Here is a 25137-nt window from a genome sequence, read left to right on the forward strand (position 1 = left end):
GATGACTCTGCTTATCAGATGAGGCATAGTTAGAAATATGTAGAGCCGTTCATTTCTCATAATTAAATCACGGTGGAAATGTCACTTTGAGAATTGTTTTTTCTTTCCTCTCGTTCTTTCCTCTCGTTCTTTCCTTCTCACTTTTACTCCCTTCTCTTTTTTGCTAAAAGTCTAGATTTTCACCTTTTAGAAAACGTATAATTTGATACCCATTTAAAAAGTTTCTTTCGTTTTGTTAGAAATATAAAAATGCAGTTTGAAAAGTTATTCGCAATCGATTAGATAAAATATCAATTTGTGATATAACTTTGAAATTTTATAACTTTACCCTCGACAGAAAAATTGCATCAACAAGTTAGGGAGAAAGGAGGTTTGTGAGCGTTTGTGTTAGGAGTAACGAAAAGAAGAAGGAAGTATACAGATTTTTATGTTATTCAATTATGTTTTAACGATATTTTCTTTCGTTCCATAAGTACATATTTTTATTACTTAAAAATCATACAATACAAAGTATAATACAAATAAATGGCATATTCAAGAGTTACTAAAAGTCAATTTGGCACTAAAAAATGTATTTAAAATTTGCACATTTTCAGAACAGAGAAACCAAGCAAATTTAGCATTTTTATATGAAAACAATACTCTTACAAAAACAAAGGATTGAGGGAGTGGTAAATCTAGGGCTAAGGGAGATAAAGTCGTTAACATCGGTAGTAAAAATGGATGAGAATGAAACGACTGGTATGGTTCTGTTCAGTTGTTTGCGGTTATCCTTCTTTTCAGTAAGACAGCGAAGCAAAGTTAGGCGTAATTTAGTAATAAATTTGTGTTTGCATTACAACCATATATTTGATTTTTTCAGTGCTGATTCCTTGGCATGTAAATAAATTTTGCTGGTGTTTAACAAAAAAATCAGGTTTTGGTTTATAAACAAATAAAAACTAAAAGGATGATACTTATATTTATTTATTTATTTTGACGGCTTACGTCTTCGACAAATTATAAAATAGTTTTTAAAAAATTGATTATAATTAAACAAAACACCTGAACACAGTATAAAACATATAGATATGTGAAATATAATCAGCAAAAAATGAGAAAATAAGGAAATAATAAAAAATAAACTATAACATCGGTATGCAGCATATTAACAATAAATAAAGGGTTTAAAAAAAGGTTTGAAGTAACAGAGGCCGTGTATCATAGCATAAACAGTACAACAAGTATAACACTTAGTACATTTTTATAATTTAAAAAAGCAGTGATTAAAAAGCAATGATTTCAATAAATGAAATAAATATAAGTTTCCATGTTTGTTTGCTAACATGTAGAACCGTGGAATAAGTGAGTATTTGGCATAGTTTGAACTATGCAAATCAACAGCAAAAGAAGTATTTTGTCTCGTCCCACGCTGTCTCACATAAAATTCTATACCTACATCATCATCATTATCATTCCATATCCACTCCATAGTTGGAGCATATGGTATCCACAAAGAGCCCCCATGAATCCCAACATGGCAAGCATGATTAAAGGCTCTCAGGAAGCATTTGCAGTACATGGCCATGCCAACTGTATCGCTTCTGCTTGATGACAGTTGTCACCGGAATTTGCTGCGTCCGTTTTCTTTTTACTTCATTCCGCACAAAGTCAAACCACCGCACATCCAAGATTCTTCTAAGATACCTATTCTCAAAACTGAGAATTTTTCTGTTTTGGGCCTTAGTGAGGTTTGCATCCACGATTTGCATCCGTAGAGGAGAATAGGTATTATGCAGGCGTTATACAGGTAGCATTTGGTTTTCACTGAGTAAATATCCGATCTCCAGTGGCGCCTGCTCCTAACCATACTCCCAGTTATTGTTGAAAGCTGCCATTTTCTGTAACAACTACTTTTAGGTGAAACTTTCTACATTATGTTCATATTTGCCATTTATTTTCTCAAATCAAACTGTTTATGTGGTAGAAAGTAATTGTTGTAAGGCAATATAACCGGCCCTTATTATTTATATAAAAAGTATATACTAGATGCTTCACTATGCACCCATCTTGTCGTCTATTTAACTGAATCTTCAGAAATTATCTTTTATCAGGTAGGAAACAGTGTTTTACACTCAGCGGTCAGTAAACGTGAATCAACGTAAAAAGGCGTGACATACAACTTTGGATTCACAGTAACCTGGCATATACCGTTAGTCTTTTTTACTCTGCTGCGCGTTTTGCACAGCAATGTTGATGCGGCGTGACGCGACAATGCTCATTTTTAGAACACAATTTGAACCTATCATTCTATGAAACATCAACTAATAATAAACTGCCTGATGAGCTATCACACGAAAAACTAAATAAAAAATCCAAAAGTGTTGTAATAAAAAAATATTTCTTAAATCTTTTTGATATTGATAATTATTAATGTAGCTTATATAAGACGATGTTTCTTCTACAATAATGTTTTTTTTTATTTTGGATGTATTAATTTGTATGAAATTATGTGTCAAAAAATGTTTTTTCTTATGTACGGTCCTAAATGAGTTTCCAATAACTCCTGGGAGTATAACATGAAATTTTTGTATGATATGTTTTATTCTTCTTCTTATGGTTCCACTCCTCGATGGAAGTTGGAAATCTTCATTGTGATTCTTACTTTATTGGCAGCTGCCCTGAACAAGGACTGAGTGCTGCAATGGAACCAGTCGCGCAAGTTCTTAAGCCAAGAGATGCGCCTTCTACCTGCACTGCGTCTCCCTTCAATCCTTCCCTGTAAAATTTTACATTTTTCGCCTCTCATCACATGCCCAAAGTACTCAAGTTTTCTTTTCTTTATGGTCTTCAGTACTTCTTTATCTTTTTTCATCCGTCGGAGAACATCATCGTTTTGGACTCTATCCACCCAGGAGATTTTTAATATCCTCCTGTAGCATCACATTTCAAAGGTTTCGATCTTTTTTGAAGTGTTTTGGGTGAGTGTCCACGTTTCGACGCCGTAAAAAAGTACCGAGAAGACGTAACATCGAGTAATGCGCATTCGGAGGTCTAAATTTAAGTCTCTACTGCAAAGAAGGTCACGCATCCTGAAAAAGCAGTCTCGTGCCACCTCTATTCTGACTTTGATCTCTTGCGAATGATTCCGTTTATCATTCAGCCAGCATCCTTAATATCTATATTGATGAACTTGCTCAATAAACTGCGCTCCAAGTTTTAAAGTCATTGGGAAAGTTTGTGGCCTTTTCCGAATAACCATACATTTAGTCTTGGAAATATTCATCTCTAGCCCTTTCAAACTTGCCGTGTAAACTTTGTCAAATAATAGTTGCAGGCTTTCCATACTATCTGCTAGAAGGACAGTATCATCCGCGTATCGGATAATGTTTATAATTTGTCCATTTATGCTAATGCCGTTTGTTAGTTCATTTAGTGCATTTCTAAAAATGGCTTCCAAGTACACATTAAAAAGCAGAGGAGATAGAATGCATCCTTGCCGGACTCCTCGACATATGTCTATGTTTTATTAAAAATAAAAAATAACAAAAAAAAAAAAAAAACTCAATTTTATTCGTAATATTATTTATTAATTTATGCATATGTTTTCTATTACAAACTATAATTAATAATATAAAAAAATTGACCTCACTGGGGTTACCCGTGCCGAGGATACTGTACAATATATTTTTAAAAAAAAATTACATTTGAGAATAAACAAAGGAGACTAACTTAATACAATAATGATATGTATTTATATTATAATTGTATCTTTTAAACTTAAAAATGTCTGTTTGTTTTCCAATAAAATAAAATAAAATAAAATAAAGTAAACAGAGATAATTAACAAAATGTTCAGACAGTTTTAAACACTACGTTTCTATATTTATAATTTATTTATGTACATCTATATTATTTATATTACAAAACGCATAATGAAAGAACGAAAACCTAACATTAGCTATAAACTTAAATTAATTAATTAATTCCGGCCCGGGACACCTCAGTGAGGGAATATTATCTTCAATGTAAAAAAAGTAATACATAAATTAAAAAAGAACAAATAAAATAATAAAAAGTTAGTTAGTTAGACATCCATATTTCCTTCTAAAAAACCTTCACTATCTTTGTTATCATTTCTTCTTCTTCTTAAGCCTCCGTCTCTCCACTACTGAATATAAGTCTCATCCAACTCCTCTCACTCCACCCAGGCACCACCAGCTATCTGGACTATATAGTAAGTCCATATCTTTAGTGGCCTTTCGACTCTCCTTTTAATTGCCTGGGGTGTCCACTTCAATATTCGTGGCGCCCATCTGGAGTCCTCCTATCTAGTCATATTTTCTGTCTATTGCCACTAGTTTTGACACACGATTTATGACATCAACAACTTTATTTTTATTTTTATTACAACAGAGATAGAAAACAATTAGGAAATTGAAAATTGACCTAAAAAGACTCTTTGAGTTGCCACTTTACACACGGTGTAACATTCACCATTCTGCCTATGTTCAAACATCTGTATTTCAGCAACTCTTTCATTTGTTGATTTTTGTAAAGAAAAAGAGCCTGAACCTCTATTGATGGGGGTGAGATTCATCTGTCTGAATAATTAAATATACATATTAGCCCTTTATTTTTTTAGACGGAAAACCATTTTTTCCCTTTTCTATCTGATTATATCAAACATTTGTATGTGGCTTAAGTTTTAAAGTTTAAGAACCACAACTCCGCAGAAAAAGGATTTGTAAGTTTACATAGACATTATTATTCCTTAGGGGAGTTCTCGATGAAGAAGAAAATAAAGTTCGACAGCTGTGTTTCGATTTGACAACAGACAAAGGAATAAACGCATTTTTTTAAAAGGCACTTAAGTAACTTTTCGTATAAATAACAAGAAAAAATATCTATTACATAAAGAATTGATACGCAGAACACGAAAACATTGTTCTCTTGTAGCACACTTAAAAATTATTTCTTAGAATGTTTGCAAAATAATAAATTTGTTCCTTTAATAATACCTTTTATTTAATTTTAAAAAGATCCCCCTATCTCGGTAGGCATTTAAACAGACCAATCATCGTCCCCACCGGCATCTTCAACGGTAAATTTGTCCTGCATTCAGGAGAAAAATGATCTGTGTTGCCTGGTTCTTAAATAGTTGCTCGGTACATATAATTTTATGCACTCCAAAATGTTGGAATTGTAAATTAACAAGTTCAGAAGTTTAAAGGTCATCATCACAAGCGAAGCAATGCTCTTCCTGGCCCGCAAACTTGTGATACCGAACATACCTAAAAGGAACAATGATAGGTGTTAACGAAATGGCGGACTGTAAATGAAAATCGAATTTCATTCAATTTTGTTACTGGGAAATATTTGAGAAAAGATAGGAATATGAAGTGGATACCTACCTTTTATATAATCTGAATGTTCTTCTATTTCTGGCACTGGATGACAAAATGAACTATAAAATGAGACAATGTTTTCCACGATGCGTGACGATTCCAACCACTTCTTTTTTATCCGATTTTATGTGAAGTCGAAAATGTTGTTTGGTTTTTGTACTAAATCCGAATCTTCTAATTTTGAATATCTTCTATCTTGAGGTTAGGTAGGTACCATAAGGATGGGTCAAAGGAAGGATGAGAACGAAAGGTAATCGGCCAGGAATATTTTCGATAAATGCTGTTATTTACTTGACAATAGGAACTGCAATGGGTAGTATTTATATTCTCTCATGTACAGGTAACGAAAAAACTTATTCTGTGTTCTCTCAGCCATTAGTGAGCTTCTTGAGGCCCCCATACTACCGCATCACACTTCAGAATGGTACGCACTAAAGTTGTATCCAAAATTTTGATGGTATTTCATTCCGCGAAGTGCTAAGAATGATTTATTACAAATCCCAACATCTTTGAAGCAGAACAACTCATTGACAATGGGACTATGATTTTTTTACTGACAGTCTGGCGACTCCACCGTTTACATTTTATGTAAGTCTTTTATTTTAATGCTTTAGTAGAGTAGATGAACGAACTTACCCTTCTTTTGCTTTTGACGTTTTCTAGCTGCCTCTGAGTGCACTCCCCAATGCTCTGCGAGCCCCACAGTTCGACTCCCACTCGGGCGTACGTGAATGTCATAGAGCCAATCGGAAGGAAGTACGTGAGGATTATGAAGGCTACATTATATCTGAAAAGAAAGATTGTTTCGTTTTTATTAGGTACACAAATACTATGACAGGTTATTAAAAAAGGGAAAAGCTTATTAACTATGTGTACATAATATGTGTAGGGGAGACCGAGGAGGGTTGAAAACATTTTTTACATTACCCCAGCCTAAAATAGAAATGACCTACCTCAATGAACTTTATATTTTATCGTAGAAAATTTTAAACACTATACAATCTTAATAAAATAACATCAAAAATAATTGGGGTCAGGGAGAAAATCGACTAAATCTGAAAAAAAATCCTGGTACTGAGGTAAGTTGAAACAGAGGTCAAGGTAAGTTGTAACAGATTGGTATTTGGGGATTATAATGATTTTTTAAATAAAAATAGTATTAATAAGAATTATCAAAAATAAGAAAAAATATTTTGAAAAATACGCTTGTAACAAATTTAACTGCTGTAATCAACCGTTGGTATGTTCATCGATAAAAATATATTTGTCAAAAAAAATAAAAAATTGTGTTTTTAATCAGTGCTACACAAAAAAAATTTATAACTTTTCACTTCTTTCTTAAATATGTTGTATTTCTGACAGTACTTTTTATTTTTTTTGTTAATAAAGAAAAATATTCCTCTGTAAGAATAATGATGTTGTGCTAGAATTGTTTTTAATTTAAGAATCAAGATGTTTCCAGTTGTTTTAGGTCGCGTACTCACGTTTTGTGTCGGAGATACACTATTGTCTTTTTGAATTTGAAGCAAACATGTCTATTTATGTAAGAATTTTCTACCTACAATCCTAAATCGTTTAAATAATTGAACCGTGGAAAAATAGACGGTTTCTTTGAAATAACGTTTTACTTAATTTGTGTATTTTTCGACCTGTAAAATATTTGTTTTAAAAGCACTACCCCATCAGAAAATTACGCACTGTAATATGTTTTGGGCTAATAAAAAGTAAATAAGTTTTAATTTTTCAATAGTTAATATGGTTCTTAAACTAATCAATACATATACGTTTTTTCATTGTTTTTACAATGTTATTTATTTGCTCAATCTATTTTATATTTTTATCAGTTATAATGCCTAAATATTTAATGCGTTTTTTTCAGTGATTTGAAGGCACTTAATTATCATTATGAAACTGATATCCTTTATTGCATTTTGTAAAGTGCATACAAAACATTCTTAACACTTTATTTTTTTATGACTATCTAGATTCCTCAATGATATCCAACCATTTCAATTTTGCATAATGATTAAGTGTTTATTGAATTCTTGGTAGGAGTGATTGGTAACCGATAACTGATCTGAAGATTGGAAAAAAAGTTGTGTTTCTCTGTTCGGTGTTGAAAAATTAATTTGTATAGTTATGTTTTGTGTGTCCAGGGATAAAATTATTATTTTATAAATGCGTATTATGTCCATACATAAACAATAAAAAAACAACCATAAAAAGTCCCTTTATATAGACTTATAAATGAAATTTTCGTATCGTTCTACTAACATAAAAATACAATGTCAAAAACATATATGAATATCCCCATCATAAGGGCATTAGAGCGATTTAGAAAGGTGAATAACCACAGATACATATATTCACAAAAGAAAGTCACCCTTTTGGATGACAAAGCTTTGAACAAACATACAAAAACGTAAAAATACAACAGGCTTCAATATTTAAGAAAGAACCCTGATTTCTTTACAATTTATCTCTGTTCTAGGCGTTTACAAAGGATTTGAATCCTTTGAGTAATTCTTATCGATAACCCATCTCATTGGGAGCCTTTCATTTAAATTGATAGTCGTTCCTATTATTTTTAAGAAAACAAAAGATAAAAATATTGAGGTCATCTCAAGTGCGAAATCAAGTATTAAAATCCCTAAATAATTTTGGCTTTGCACAAATATAATTAATGAACCGTTAATAATTTAACTGTTCTTATTTAAATCTTTTTCTCATTAAATGGTGCAAAGGACACTGGATTAACATAAAATTGTAAGAACTAAGTCAACCCTTATTAAACGTAGACATTATTTATTGTTAACGTAAAAAATTTTTTTCGAAAAATTTAAAGTTATATGTTTATTTATTTGTATAAGCTACGTTAAATGTAAATTATACGTTGGCGTCGACCGGTTTCAAGGTTACTTACTACTTGATATAATATTTATATATCACTTAGTATTTTTACGCAACATGTGAGTATGCTATTTATTTATTTATTTGACGGACTTATGCAGTCCATTCTAACGATGGTTAATAAATTTTTTTATAATAAATACAGGCACTAGTACAAAAAATACAACTTAATACAATTAAAGCTAAGACAACAAAATAAAAAATACTAACTCAAGACAAGATCCGGTCTATCTTAGTGATTTTTCAAATCTATTAAGACTTGCCCCAAAAAAGTCCAGATCTTGTCTCGAGTTTACAATACGACACATTTGGGACATTGGTGCATGCAAGCCATAGTTTGTGCTGTGTTGATCGAGGAACAGCACATTATTATTTCGCAACCGGCGGATTGGAACATTGAAAAGAAAATAAGTTTAAGACAATCGGAATAATCCATCAGCACGTGTAAATATAAACTATAAAATTGATTATATTTTACCATGGGTAATTCTGAATACTTTCAACTTAAATTATTATAAATAGTTATTTCTTATGCAATGTGAAAATATCGTTTATTTTATATTCAGAATGTTATTCCACATTTTAAATGCCGAACAAGTAAAAAATATATTACCACCTCATCGTCGGGACTTGAACTTATAGTCCCAAAGATGTGATGAAATTAAAGTGGTTTATACAAGTGCAAAAACAATTTGTTTTTTTAATGCACCACAACAGGCGAGAAGGCTCAATTATGATGATGAAATACGGCACAAAACACCCAAGCTTGAAAGAAATCACATTTAATTTATGAGTTCTCGCCGGAAATCGTGAGTCCAGCATCTTAGCCGATACATAATGACTGCCAAACAAGACCAATAGAACAAACCAACGACTTGTAAATAATAACTTTTTATTTTTATATACATTTTTTTTTAACTTTTAAAATTGACAATTCTATGGATTTCCATCAAATATATTTTTTATTTGATTTTTTAAATTGAAGAGACGGGTACGTCTCGAAACCGGTAGACATAGAAAAGTCTGTAAGTGGTTTTGTAAAAATATTTGATAACATTTAGAAACATTTTGTGTTTATAATTTCAAGCATGCATTTTACCTGCACTCTCGAAATAAATGCAAACCAAGTTTTTGCAGAGATTTTTCTCTTTAAATCTTCATTTTTCTTCATACGAGCGTATTCCCGTATTTCGTCCCTGGATTATGGCACTTGAGCAGTGATTATTCAACACACTACACACTTTTTACCATTGGCGTGTCCCTATCGTTTTATTATTTTGATTTTTTTTTCTCATGGGAGTTAAGTCCATTAAAAAAAAAAAGCGTCCAGTTTTATTTGTCGTTTTCGAATGTACAGTAGACAAATACATTAAATATTGAAAGAAAACGAGATTTTTTTTATTCACATGTTCTTTTAAAAAAATTTAAAAAATCTTAAGTTTTAGGCTGAGGAAATCGGGAATGGGAGATCTCGATTTTGTCAATTTTAGGTAGGCATAAGCAATACGTTTTGCAGTTCGGTAGTCAGATGGCAGAAGGGACCATTTGTATTTTGTCTATGTTTTAGTTTTCAAAAGATTTAATTCATATTTCAGTAAATACACCACGCAAATAAAATAAAAAATTCAGCTTCATTTAGAATGGTTATTTATTATTGAAAAGCAATACAAAAAAACATTTTAGTTTGTGGATTAAAGTCTTAAAATTGAGACGTATTTCAGCTCTCCTGAACATTTTTGAAAATTACAGATGGTCCCTTCTGCCATCTGACTACCGAGTTGTTTTCTTTGCACAGTATTGGGGAGACATTTTCGAGAGAGTGACAAAAAACCATGTTTAAATAACTATTCATCAAACATCTCAGCCACCGCTTATCCTCTTTAACTACACAAACAATACCGTATTATTTTTATTTTTAGGAATTTTCAAATGTAATATTTTCATTTCCGAAAACTGAGAACCATCCAGTATTCGTGGAATTTCATTTGCGCCAATAGGAATGGTTCTAAGAAATAGCTGTTATTATGAACTATGGGACTATAATCCTTTTATATTTACTGTCTTATTACGAGAAAATGGCACTCCCACATTAAATTACTCCATACCCGTATGCTTTCATCGGAATATAAATACTAATATCCCATATTCAGGTTATAAACAAAGAAAGTAAATTAAAAAAGTGGTTTAATAGATATTTCAAAAGATAGAATACTTTTGAGAAGGAATTTGGACAGACAGGTCTTTTAAAAAACATCAAAGTTGAAATTGCTTAACGAAATTATTTTTTTTAATCTATAATAATAAATCTGTGTCTAGGCTGATAAAGAATACAATTTTGTGTGTAAAAAAGAACCAGAACCCTGGATAAGTGTTTTCGACTCGATGGCTGCTCATAGGTTAGATATCTGAAATAGGTAGTTGGCGAATACGCTTACCACTTATGACTTTCTGGATTCGATTTCTGGAAGGGTACATTTCAATACTTTTTTCTAATCAACGTGCAGCAGCCAATTTCAAACATTTTACCTAAATATTGTACGTTCGCTCTTCTGGAGTTCTTTATGATCAACGGAAGATTTTTTTGATTTATTTAACTTTTTGTCCATAATGTTATTTGTACATTGGCGGGCTTATTGCCAAATGGCAATTTATTCCAACTAACCAATAAAATAATAGTTTTATTTTTATAATTCAAGTTACAGAACATATTTAATAGAAAATAAAGATAAAAAAGCTAAAGATGTATAAAAATAGAAATAAACGTATTTGTTTATAAATCACCTTAAATCAAAAATGTGAAAAAGGAAAAAAGAGGAAAGAGGAAAAAGGAAAAGAATAGAGATTAAGGATGAGAAAGGAGATGTTTGCCAGGGCCGCGATTATAAAGGCTATATTCATCGGTACATACGGAGACGGTATACTTAACTTTTGTACTATCTCTATCTACCTCGGTATGTTCTACAGACTTGTCATCTCGACATCACATTATCGAATATGACCAATGAATGGCCTCGAAAATTTAGTCTGCGTTCCTTACTTAATTAAAATTGAAAATTATATTTTAAATGGGCTTCTGCGATAAAAAGTGGCCACTTCAAAGCAAATAGAAACTCCAGAAGAAAAAAGTGCTCGCTAAAACATGATTTTTATATGACTCTTGATTATCTCTTGAATTATCAAGACGGAATGCTTAACGATCGTTTGTATTTATCTACCGAGCGATTACAAAGCCAGCTCATTTAACGTCTCGATACGTACACATGAAGATAGTAAAACAGAAAGGTTAAATTGTTTGGTGGAATAAATTTTTTGTCACTTTCAATGCATTGATATGCAAATCGAGGTGTACTAGACCCGTTGGTATAAACTAATGTACTAACATAAAAACTTGAAGGTAGGGGGAGTGGGAGTGTATCTTTGTAATCGCTCGGGAGAATGTATCTTCAACTATGACGTCATAATGAAACTATGTCACTTAAGTGCATATATGTGTGTCCTGTGACGTACGCTTCCCTATGTTACATATAGATGTACCTATCCAAAACTTGAAGGTGGGGGGTCGGTGGTGGATATTCGTAATCGCCCGGTTAATTTATCGTCAGCAATACCGTCATGGTGAAGGTATGACGTTCTTAGCTTCCAATCATAATCGCGGCCCAGGAAGACCAAGTTGCTTTGAGCGAGTTGTCGGAACAATGTAATTTATCCTTCCCATATAAAGCAAGAAATACATTTTATTACATAGAATTCATTAATGGATTACTTGTTGAAGTTTATTGAATTTGGTTGGATTATATGGCGGCATAGTTTATGTTGCAAATATATTTTAATACATATGTGTATTAGGATATTAATGTGCGTGCATTCAGTATTTTTGACTTATTTTTATTTTTTGCATGAATAGACAACGTTCATATTTATTATTTTATTTTAGAATGTCATCGCTTTTTATATTTTGTTAACTTAGTCCAGTTGAAAAAACTTTAATCTTTTGGTAGTTCATGGGTTTATTTTAAATGCATGATTATTTGTTTTTTTATAAATTAAACAAATAAAACAATAATAATTCATGTCCTTTGATTAAATGTATTACATTTTCTTGAAATTTAAACTTATTCAATTATTTATATAATTATAACTACAGCAATACATAAACATTTCAAGAGGTATGTTTCAAAAATGATAATGTCCAATTTTGTTAAAATTGAGTCAATTTGACTGTTAGTTTCTGAAGTTCCTATATTGAAGCAGAACAGCGAGGGAATTGACCAAATTTGAAATTTAACGATTTAAAAACATTTAATTTTTGTGCAAATAGAAGAGATATTGAAACATTTAAAGCAAATGCGATGCTCTAAAATTAATGTAAAAAAATATTTGGAAAAACTCATATTTAGACTAGACCACTTATGAAGGTAACCTCCTGATATGTACAAATTTAGATGCATATACAGATATATGCATATATTTGTATAAAAATACATTGGGACCTCGTTTAAGGCAGTTTATTTTATACGGTTTTAAAAAACACGCCCACATAATAAATTTAAAAAAAAAAAGAAAATTAATTTAACAATGCGTTATAGTAATATATTATAATGAAGAAATTCAATGGTTTTTTTTATTTATTTTTTGTTAAAAGAGAATTGAACTAAGCCAATTTTATTTCGTTTCATATAATTGGCGCGATGATTATTTAACAGTTCTCTTCTGTCTCCAAAATATCCGCGTGTGATGATGATGTGTGGTAATTACACATGCTTAAAACGAAAGATTTTGAATCGGAAAAATAAAATATTCCTAAGCAATTGCTTCAATTATTTATAATAGAAGTCAAAAGTGATATTATTTTCAATCAAATTGCTAAAAACGTGAAAATAATCGCTAAACCATGCTCGTAGAGCGGCGAAAGAACCACCTCCGACGAAATTCGAGTTGCCACTAACGGGCGTCTGGGAGAAGCACTAGAAACTTTGCTGTTCGCGTGTGTTACGCGTGAAATTGTCTCTCTTACTTTCAAATATCCCTGTATTATCGAAAGTGAGATGTTAAGAGTGTGTGAGATAATTTAATATTAGGATTGCTCTTTTACTACTTACGCAACATGACACAAACTGGTAAATTTTCTATTGTATTTGCAATTTATCTCCAATTTTTGATAAAGTGTTTTTTCTGTTCCCAATAAGGATTAATTATTTAATTAAAAAATATTTTTTTTCCGATACGTAAATGTATAACGCACGAGTACCGAAAATCTTTACGCATAATTTATTTTATTTATAGAGATATAAAAGTTACTAGATGCAATGTGTACTAGCTACACAGCACCGGTAAGGGAGAGTTTCGTATTTTTGAAATTATTCCACTTATGACGTCTCAAGTTTTCTTCCTCTTCTTCTCAGTTATAATTATTATGATGAATAACTTATAAAGCGCCATTTTCTTAATATAATGCTTCACGGGCGCTTTACAAAGTGATGATATAAAATTATTTTTTTAAATTAAGAAAAACAAGTTCTGCTGATTGGTTAGTTGACAGACCGTTAACCGGAAATCAATCATACCTCTCTTATTATTGGTTTGTTTAAAAGAACTAGTGACGTCGTTCACAGTAGTTACTTTTTATTAAAATATTTTTTTCAGGTAAACATCGTTTTGCGCCGGTTCGATTTACAATTACGTCAGTATTTGCCGGCGGGCGTCGGATTCGACCAGAAGACAGTAGGGCCGCGATTCTAATAGCAGACACACTTTTACACGTTGTTTTTTTCTATTACTGTGTACGCGAGCAGCCTATTGTGTGTGTTAAATTGTTTCGAGTTAGTTATCGTTTTGTTTTTAAGAAAAATAAAAAGGTATGATTATATTTATAATTTTATTATTATTAAAATTAAAAGAATATTGAAATATTCATAGATTATGCCATGATTCTGCATGAATGGAAACAAAAATCAAAGCAAATGAAATTGGATGATTTTTTTAAAAAAAGTGTGAGAATTTGATTTAGTACCGACGAACTGGTGAGTTAGTATTTATTACAAAAAAAACATTTTTTATTTCAAAAGATTATTATTTATTTTTAAACACATTTCAACTGTATTTTAAAAAAAAAAAAAATATTTTTATTTACAGATTTTTTTTAACATTCCCAGGAGTTACAACAACTCAATTTAGGACATAAATGGACCAAAGGTCTGTGGTTCGAATCCCACTCTACCCCAGCTTGATTCCATTTTCTAATAGTGAGTTATTTACAACTCGTTGAAAATGGCCCTCAAAATGAAATATTTGGGTAAATCATAAGAACGGAAATATTTCTTTTAAAAAAATAAATAAATAATAATATTTAAAAAAAACACATATTGAGAACAACAAAAAAACAAGGCAAGTTTAGCACTTTTATAACTAAATATAGCACAATTCATACGCCAAAAACTTTTTTACACAAACAGAATAAATATATAAAAAAACGCTTTTAAAAATGAAAGTGGTGAATCTACTAAGAAATTAAAGTGGTGAATTTACTAAGGAAAATAAGGTCATTAACATCACATGCCACGCAGGCAATGCAGCCATAGTGATGATGAGAACATATCCATCTCAGTTAGTAAACATCTGGATGCCTAAAAAATGTTTTATGGTACGATAAATACATGATTATTGGAAACATGATTCTGATTAACAAAACGTGTGTCACACTAATCATGGTGAATACAATAGAGGCGAGGATAGGGAGAAAAGAAAAATACGAAAAACCAAGTAGAAAAACTAAATAACTGCTCAGAACGTCAGTGTTAAAACTACTAAGGGCAATTGAAGGGAAAACCCAAAGATGCAGAATCCGGAGTCAAAAAGTTAGACAGAATTACGATACCCAGATCATAGTAAAAAGATTATGGAGAAATGACGTCAATAGTTCTATAAATGGAAAGATCCAAAATCCCCTATACCATGGCCCACGAAATCCCAGCCGTTTGCCGTCTGCCCGGAAAACCACCAAGGAGAGGGAAGAACAGCTGGAACTCAAAATCTCAGGGGTTAGCTTTTAGCTGATACCAGATTAATCGATCTTAACCGAGAAGAAGAAGAAGAAGAAGCTTTCAGAAATAATTTTCACTCAGATCTTTCAAGAAAAGGTTTAGGTAGAAGGCCCTGTGAGCCACGTTTTGCAATTTACGCATTTAATACATTTATTTATTTATTTTACAGAAACAAAATGTCAAGTTATAATCTATTTTTAATATGTATATTTATTTATTCAATGCACAAATAACTCAAATTTATCATAGAGCACAATTATAATTTTTTTATGTCCCAACTTGTTAGAAAATTCCGTGTTCAGTCGTGACTCTTCTATATATAAATCAAAAACACTTATTAACATATTAAGTAATATACAAAATAATTAAAACAATATACAAAATAATTTATACATGGGATATGTAATAAAAAAACACGTGAGATTATTCTTAGAAATTTGACACGGAACCTAATCCCCGGCGTAAAACGCCGTTTACCTGCATTATTTTTTTTGATTTTCAACAAACTTTGCCGCACAATTTAATGTTCCAATTTACACCGCGCGTAAGAATACATTTTAATATCCAATTTTCCTTAGAACTGAATTTTTTAATTATACTATTCGTTATTGGAATGCCCTTCGTCGTTTTTTTACTAACTTGGCATATCATTCATGGTAGTGATAGTAAACATCATTTTGTATGATTTGGATGTCATGTTATAATAATAAAAAAATACAGTACAATAAATAGTAAATAAGTTTTTTCTTTTTTAAATCCCCACTTAATTTTTACACAATAAAACATATTCAGCATTGCTATTTTTTTAGTAATGTATACTTTTTTACAAGGTATTATGCGGAACGTATTTCCCGCGTAAAAAGAAATTCCAGTGTACGTATTAACACACATCTAAAACCTTACATAAATAAATAAATAAATTAATTAAAAATTTGCACTTACATATATTCGTATCTGGAATGGTTGGTTGGACCGTCTGGCCATTCTGCATAACAGACTCTCCTGAAATATATAAATAAATAAATAAATCATTTTGTTTTTATTACTTTTATACTTACAGACGAATGTGTGGGAAATCGATGTATGACAGGGTTACAAATGATGAAATCAGGCGAGAGTGTAAATCTGAGTCGGGTATAATTGATGTGATTAAGAAAGCGTCTCTAGGATGGTTTGGTCATGTAGAACAAATGGCTGATGAAATAATGCTAAAGCAAATAAATATGGCTAAAATGAACGGTAACGTGAGACGAGGACAACCAAAGAAGACGTGGCATCAGATAAACCAAAATCTTAAGTCTGGCCATGTCAAAAGCAGGCAGAACCGAAGGTCATGTATTAGAAGATGTATGAATATAGAAGAAGCTAGAAATGTATGCCACGATAGACGTGTGTGGTGGTTTATTTTCTTTGGCTACCCCTACGGGCAAATGGCGTGATGGTAGTAGTTGAATATTTAAAAAATGTTAACAAAATGGGTTCATTGAAGAAATACGGATCTTCAAATATTGACATATTCTGAATATTTATTTCACATAAAACTGTATTTGGGAGGTTAAATAGTACAGTTCTAAGTGTGAAATAAAATCGGAGCCCTGGACGAGTGTTTTCGACTCGATAGCTGCTGCAGGTAAAAAAAAAAAGAAAGGAAATCTAGTTAAGATTTGTCCATTTCATAGTAGTGGTTGGCGCGTTCGCTTACCATGTATCAGGCCCTAAGTTCAACTCTACACACTCTACACGGACAATACATTTTGTTTATTTAAAGTGGTTCTACAATGCAATATTTAATTTTAGGTCACGGGTCGACTCTATTATTTTGCTCTTGTTAATGATCAAAATTGCGTTTGCGGCGTGTTAAATCAAACGGCCAAACATGTGTTATAATAGTATTGTTCATTTCTGAAAAAAAATTCTCTTGAGTTGAGAAATGGGAAATTCTCAGAGGTGCCCTTTAATAAAGTGACAGATACTTGCGACTTTCATGGAATGCGCAGAATGGTTAGTAAATTTTGTTTATTGTCTTGAGAGCCTTATCTCTTTCTTATCTATCTTATCTCTGGGTATGAACTAATATTTTGTGCCGTTCTTTCCCATCAAAGGGAAGTAGTGTGGCTAACCGTCGGTGTTGAAATTGTCAAACGAAAATCCTACCTACAAACAATGCTATCACTGTGACTTGAATTAATTGATGTAGTTAATAACCTTTACATAAGCGGTGTTACATGCATGATTATGGGATTTATGTTTTGGTGACTTATAAGTCACGAAAAGATGACAGCCGAAGTTGAAAAATGATAAAATAATGATAATAAAAATCTAATATGATGTTGTTAAATTTAAAAAAAATAATATAATGGACTACGTTTTTGTGATACAAGTAAATACGGTTTTCGCAATACGGTTATAAGAATGAATGACAATATCCGACAAAGTTCTATATAATTCGCCAAACACAAAACAGTGGAAGTACAAGAGTTTAATTCAATTAAAATTGCGATACAGGAAATTAATCATTTTAAAAGAGTAACTCGTTTATTGACAAAAAAAAACTTTGCTTTTTTGAAGACCCACGGTCTTTTAAACGGTTTCGGGTGAGCAGAGAAAATACTTTCACTGCAATATTGAATTGTTGATGGGCTGGTACCCAAAGCACAAGACTGATCACTTTTTTATATTTTTATTTATACGTACATTTCATATTAAACAAAATGGCACCAATAAAACAAATATTTTTCGCAGCTCTAAAACTGTTCAGTGCATTTCATAAGAATAACATGATAGAGATCAATTATTTGAATTTGTTTCGATTTATTTATTTTTTTGAAATTATGGATAAAAAAAGCAAATTAAAAAAGCTTATTTTTTAAATGAATAGCAAAATTTTAAAAATTTTATTTAGATCTTGGAAAAACATAGTCAAATATAATATTTACTACACAATATTTACATTTATACTTTTTAAACATTATTTCACCATTATACACTTACTATTCTAATTTATAATATTCACACAGTTCTTTTATATGCACACTTGATTTGGAAATCGGGTACAAATAACGTTTTCTCATACGTGGTAAAAGTTAGAGCATTTAATTAGTTTCTCGAAAACGTATGAAAAATAAAGTGTGAACAAAAAAAAAAAAAAAGAGCACGCCATTTTTTTCTACGTCCAACGGGTACAAATAATTTGTACGGGGTTTAACTTTTAAACGTCAGAAATACTTACCGACCTGGGTCACGATTATGAATGGCTGTCTTCATCGGTATATACTGAGACGGTATAAACTAATATCGATATTTATGTATGAAAGTGTGTATATTTGTACGAAAATTCAAAATTTTTATATTTTTATTTTTACGTACATTTCATATTAAACAAAATGGCACCAAAAACAAACAACTTTTTTCAACAAATTTTGCTTGTACTAAGAGTAGGCTTAATATATGAAGAGTTCAGAAAGCCAGAATTATTATTATGCCTAATGTGACTATCAGTTCCTACATGGGCAAATGCCTGTTCTAAGAAACCAATTTGTTGCGGCAAATATGTTAATCCAATATGTTTCCAATAAATAAAAATACTATTAAAGAAATATAAAAACAGTTAAAACATAAAAGATAAAAAAAAACAATATACGTTAACGAAAAAAAAAGATTTATAAATGATTCAATGGAAAAGCATCATATTAAGATTACTATCCTTAACAAATTTTCTGATGCCTTACTTCCAATGCCTGTCAACCAAATCTTAATTATTTTTTTCAATACTGTTGGTTTTTCAGTTATATATTACATTATATCTAACAAAAAATATCCGTATCTATTGCACTTAGAATTCCAATGCAGTGCCCTATGAACCACCGGGTGTGAATAGAAAAATGATCATAAAAAATATATTATCTAAACTAACAAATAATAGATCCCTGTAAATACCTCGCTTTAACAAACAACTTTATCTTTAACAAATTACAACAGGTATGGAGAACATTTTAAATAAGGGAACATTAAAGTCTAGGCATTTACAAGGCTTATGACCTGTCATTGACTAGTTTATGTGGCCAATTTACACACTGTGTAATATTTACCATTTTAACTTTGTTAACTTTTTAACTCTTATATTCAATCGATTTCACTCATTCTCTCAATCTAATATACTACATAATGTTATGTGTTTTTGGATTTTATTTTTCCTGCACAAAGATATCAAGGCTACCAAATTACATAGAGTTTCTTTGGGCAGCTTTTTCCATTCGGAAACGAGCAATTTTTATTTGAACGGCAAGCTGTAACTTCACAATATTGAAACGGAATTATTCATCACTGAGATGAATCCCACTCACATCAAAAAAGATTTGAGCTTTTTAAATTCAAGAAAGATTATTTAAAAAATAAAAGTATGTAAACGTAGGTAGAATTGTGAAAGTGTGTACGCAATATGTGAAGTAGCTACTTAAACCATCCGATGACATACAGTATTTTTCTGACTTTCTTTATAATATATTGTTACAGCGCATATAACATTTGCAGAATACAAAAACTTAATTCGATACTTGAATATGCCTTCAAAACAATGATTTACGTGAAATTTTGACGGTCAAATGAATGTGTGAGTTTACAATAAGATATTGAAATTTTTAGCAAGAAGTCTTGAACTTGGCAAAAAAATTAATTTTTCAGATATCAGTGTTAGGCTAGCGCCACATTCTGCGCAAATTCCGTCGCAAATCTTTCGCGGGGGAACGCCAATCATTTCATCGCATTGATCAACTATTGTTGGGCACACTACGGGTATGATTGGTTGTTCCGTCAGCGGACCTGTGAGGATAGCTCGCCTTTGGCTAGCGCCACACTCAGCGGAACAAGCAGTCTATCGACATCGCATCTATCGACTACCTACCCTAATACGGCTTATACAGTCAACGTGGACTTTCCGCCGAGTGTGACGCTTCCTATTAGAAAACATGCAATGTGGAGTTGCTGATTAGACGCTGATAGATGCTCCACGCGAGGTAAACGGAATAGACGCCGAAAACGAGCGGTCCGCCCAGGTCCGCCGACTAAACAACCGATCATCTCCATAACAATACCCGATAGCTGTAAATCAACGCAACACAATGTATTGGCGCTTCACAGCCGAAAAACGACGACGGGGTTTCCGCTGAGTGTGACGCTAGCCTTAAACGTCTGTTCTGTTCTCCACGCGTGGATCTTCCGTCAGCGCCTAATCGACAAAGCTGCATTGCACGTTTTATAATGGGATGCGCACATTCAGAGAAAGTTGTGGTAGAGCGGGGTTCGAACGTCGGACCTTTAATCTGTGAGTCGGCGGTACTAGCCTCGTGACCACAACTCAGTTCTATAAAAATTGCCGTCATCGTTTTCTTTTCTGCACCCACTGGTGCATAAGTTACTACATTGAAGCACTTAATGCAGCGATTCTTAATCACCTGTTACAAGAATCAAAGGTCATTAATCTTGCGTTTCAGGTACCTTGCAAGCACTGCAGTACTCAGGTAGTCCGAAGAATTGCTTAAATGCGTAGTTTTAGGTGACTCTTAACTTATTTACTCCAAATTAATAAAAAAAAACTACCTTAGGTCTCCGCTGTGTAGCACTTCTTGGAACGTGGTGAAATAAAGCAGCATTGGCGAGCCAAGGGCAGCACTGACTATCCACACTGCGGCCGCCACGGCAAGAGTTGCCCTTTTACCGGCCCTCGGGCGCAGAGGACGCATAATCGCCATATATCTGGAACAAACACACATTGTTAAAAATACATCATAAATGATTAACCCTCATTTCCCGGTGATATACCGGTACACATCGCATCTAATAACTGTAATATCTCTATAAATATAGTAAATACGGTGTTAAAACTTTCGGTATTCCGTCATTATACGCTGTACGCAATTTGTTATTAAATACTAATTGGATACTAAAAAAGATTAAATATCAGAAATCACCAATACAACCAATGTGTCGCAAGCTTAAGGTATGTACAGGTCGCGGCGTATGAAGTAAAATACTACCGAAAAACAATTGCCTCACTCATTGTATACGCAGGCCAATAACCAAGAGTTAGTACATTAGAATGCCAGACATCAGTAGCTCTCCGAGTTTCATTAAGGGCGGTTCATTCACTCGCGTTGCGAGCGTCACCCAATGTTTGTCTCAGGTTTTTAGTTATTAGATAAAAAAACATTTTACTTTTGACTTCAACCACAAACAATTGAAGCGAATGCCTATGAATACTTCAATTTTTAGATTTCAAAGCTTTCAATTTTCCATTCATAATGAGACACAGCACCGTAACGGGAGGATATTTTGGCACAGTACGGGAGGGGATAATCTTTTGAGTCAAGTTCCTGTGAACATAAACAATACAAAAGTAAACACTGCGAGTCAACATGACCTTTCTTTTAAGGATGATTTGATGTCTTGCAAGGTATTACAAAATCGATAGTTAATGCGGGTAGAAGTAAAATGGATTGTGTCGCTGAGCTAAACCGATTCAGTGCCCATCATTATATGTGGAAGGATAATGATGAATTAATGAATGATTTATACCCGTATGCAGAGACAAACCTTAAGGTGAGGTAAGTACATTCTACTGTCTTCACCTTCGGTTTATTCTCTGCATATGAGATTAGAATGTACTTTCCTCATCTTAAGTTTTGTCTCTGCATACGGGTATTAATGTTTATAAAGTGAAGTTTGTATAGTTGTTACTCAAACTAGACAATGATAGATCATAGTCCCTTTATATACCTGAAACATCATGTAGGCTTTTTTATCTCTGTTGTCAAATAAAAGAATAAAAGTATTTTTTCTTAATTAGTCCATTATTTTTTTCAAGTTTAAATAATGATAATTGTTTATTTTGAGTTTTATTAGAATGGTGTTTTATGTAATTTGTATTGAGTTTTGTTTTTTTTTTAAATTATTTTTTTTAAAAGGGAGATGCATTTATTATTTATAAAGCTTATTATGTACAAGGTTTATGATTCAAACAAGTAGATTTTTCTGCTTTTAATAAGCTCCAATTTTATCTTTACGTATTGGAATCACGAGGAATATTCTATAGTGGACCAATCAGGAACTTCTCTAGAGTTTGCTCACGTGAAAAGAACACCTCATTGAGTTCTGTTTTTTTTAAATTTTTATACAGGAGTTGCTTTATTATTTACCTTGCTTATAATATACAAGGTTTATATTTAAAAAGTGGATTTTTCTGCAATTAAATTTCTTTAAATTTATCTAAACTGTTAGGATCAGGTGGCATATAGTAATGTGGGCCAATCAAGAACTTCTCAGCATTTGCTCACGTGGAGAGGAAACCACTTAAAACTCTTCAGGAGAAGCCGGCCTATTGACAGTTGTCAACCGGCCTTCCGTTCCACTAGAAGAGTGTTCGGTATTTTGTTCCCTACTTTGGTTTATTTTACCAATGGCCTGCACTATATTTATCATGTACGATACTACCTCTCGTGTGAGTTCTTTATTACCCATCATCTATGGGATGTCGCAAAGATTTTCACCCAGGCTTCTGCATCGCGCCTCCAGCTTTTTAAAAGCTGAAAAGGGACAATGCATTGAATGCATCAATTGAGTTCTGGTTGTTGGCATGTTTTTTTTTCAGATATTTTCCATATTCATCTAGGTGCGCGTTTCTGATCCTGAGGGAAGTTAGGGAATGGAATTATCGCAAAGTAAACCAGTTTTATTATCAATTATGGCAAGATAATAATAGGGGCGATCACTAAGGGCCAAAACTAATTTTGTTATTGTGTGGTTTGTGGAAAATACTTTCAAAGACTGCTTTACTGAAGCTGGGATTGTAGGGATATAATTAAATTGCATTTTATTAAACGTCTTTCATCATTACTTTTAAGAGGCTTATTATACTTTCGTAGAATGGTAACAAACGAAAAAAGAAAATGAGGACTTAAACAAAATACGAGTATTACAATATCATATTAAATCCATAAAAGCATCTTATTTTTAAACTATTTATTGTTTCAACATAAACATTGTTTAATACAAATTTCTTGATTACTCCAAATCAAAAAACGACTTACAAATTACAGCAAGGATAGAAAACATTTTATGGAAAGGAATAAAGAAGTCAAGGCATTTTGTCTGCAAATATTTGGACGAACTCAAAATATTGTCACAAATAGACAATTGGGGATTGTTTTAGTAATTAAATCAGCCAAACCACGAGAAATTAAAAAAATATCATAAAATTAATGATCACCCCTTCATAGTAAAAGCTTCACTGAATTTGCAAATCACAGACATAAATATTTTTTTTCATTGCCATAAAATTAAATTTTTACATTCTGTTAAAGACATAATAATAAATAACTCATACTTCATGCAGACTAATACAAAAACGAATATTTTTCGCAGCTCTAAAACTGTTCAGTGCATTTCATAAGAATAACATGATAGAGATCAATTATTTGAATTTGTTTCGATTTATTTATTTTTTTGAAATTATGAATAAAAAAAAAATTAAAAAAACTTATTTTTTAAATGAATAGCAAAAACTTTTTAATTTTTAAAATTTTATTTAGTTCTTTGAAAAACATAGTCAAATAAAATATTTACTACACAATATTTACATTTATACTTTTTAAACATTATTTCACCATTATACACTTACTATTCTAATTTATAATATTCACACAGTTCTTCTATATGTACACTTGATTTGGAAATCGGGTACAAATAATGTTTTCTCATACGCGGTAAAAATTAGAGCATTTAATTAGTTTCTCGAAAACGTATGAAAAATAAAGTTTGAACAAAAATAAAAACAAAGAGCACGCCATTTTTTTCTACGTCTAACGGGTACAAATAATTTGTACGGGGTTTAAATTTTAAACGTCAGAAATACTTACCGACCTAGGTCACGATTATGAACGGCTGTCTTCATCTCAATATACTGAGACGGTATAAACTAATATCAATATTTATGAATGAACGTGTGTATATTTGTATGAAAATTCAAAGTATCTTTGTCGGTAACCGACAATTAAACATTTTTAGAAGAAATAATAGTAATAATATTATATTTTTAATACAGAAAATTCAATTATACTTTGTTGATATAATTGAAGATAAATTTTAACTTTTCATCAGAATACGTACCCAACTTGTAACGTCGCGGGAGGTGTAATTCGGATGTAATAAAAACTATAAAAAAAAAAAAAAAAACATAGCTATGATAATACATAATAAACTATATAACCATATTTTTTAAGGCTTAGTTAGTAGTAACATTTTTTTTAAACACTTAACTTCCTCATGCAAATGGTGGAAAGTGATTATATTTCACTATTTAAATTTTTAATCAACTTCCGGCAGCCATAAAAAACTCCACGAGTGCCAGTGTATTTAAGAAAAATGTTTGCAATTGTTTGCAATTGTTTGCTGCACATCGATAGGGACGAGGTTGTCAATCTTTTTAAACAATATTTTGAGTTTTTTTAGACATGGACTGGATTGAACTCCCTGGAGAGCTGTTAATATTAACATATTACAAAAGAGATGAAGAACATTTTAAAGAATGTTATATAAAAGTCTAGGCATCTACAGGGCGCAGGGTGAATGTTACACACTGTGTAACATTCACCATTCCGCCCATATTTGTGATGAATGTTACACAGCGTGTAAAGTGGCCACTTAAACCAGCCAATGACAGGTCATAAGCCCTGTAGATACCTTGACTTCTATATTACCTTTTCTAAAATGTTCTTCATCTTTTTTGTAATACATTAATCTTTTTAAAG

General features: G+C 31.8%; 1 protein-coding gene across 1 annotated transcript in view; it reads right to left on the reverse strand.

Moving 5' to 3' along the window:
• The window catches only part of LOC148273346 (tachykinin-like peptides receptor 99D), a 121921-nt gene extending 100836 nt beyond the window's left edge, over positions 1-21085 (reverse strand). Inside the window, exons 1-3 of the mRNA XM_088238840.1 lie at positions 20933-21085; positions 16280-16339; positions 6024-6174 (exon numbers count right to left, since the gene is read on the reverse strand). Of these exons, the coding sequence (XP_088094966.1) occupies positions 6024-6174; positions 16280-16339; positions 20933-21084 (363 nt within the window). The 5' untranslated portion in view covers position 21085. The remainder of the gene's footprint in view (positions 1-6023; positions 6175-16279; positions 16340-20932) is intronic.
• Between the last annotated feature and the right edge of the window lie 4052 nt (positions 21086-25137).

Source organism: Micrasema longulum, unplaced genomic scaffold (genome assembly GCF_059751315.1).
Source record: "Micrasema longulum isolate JH-2025_06_02 unplaced genomic scaffold, ASM5975131v1 h1tg001977l, whole genome shotgun sequence".
NCBI lineage: Eukaryota > Metazoa > Arthropoda > Insecta > Trichoptera > Brachycentridae > Micrasema > Micrasema longulum.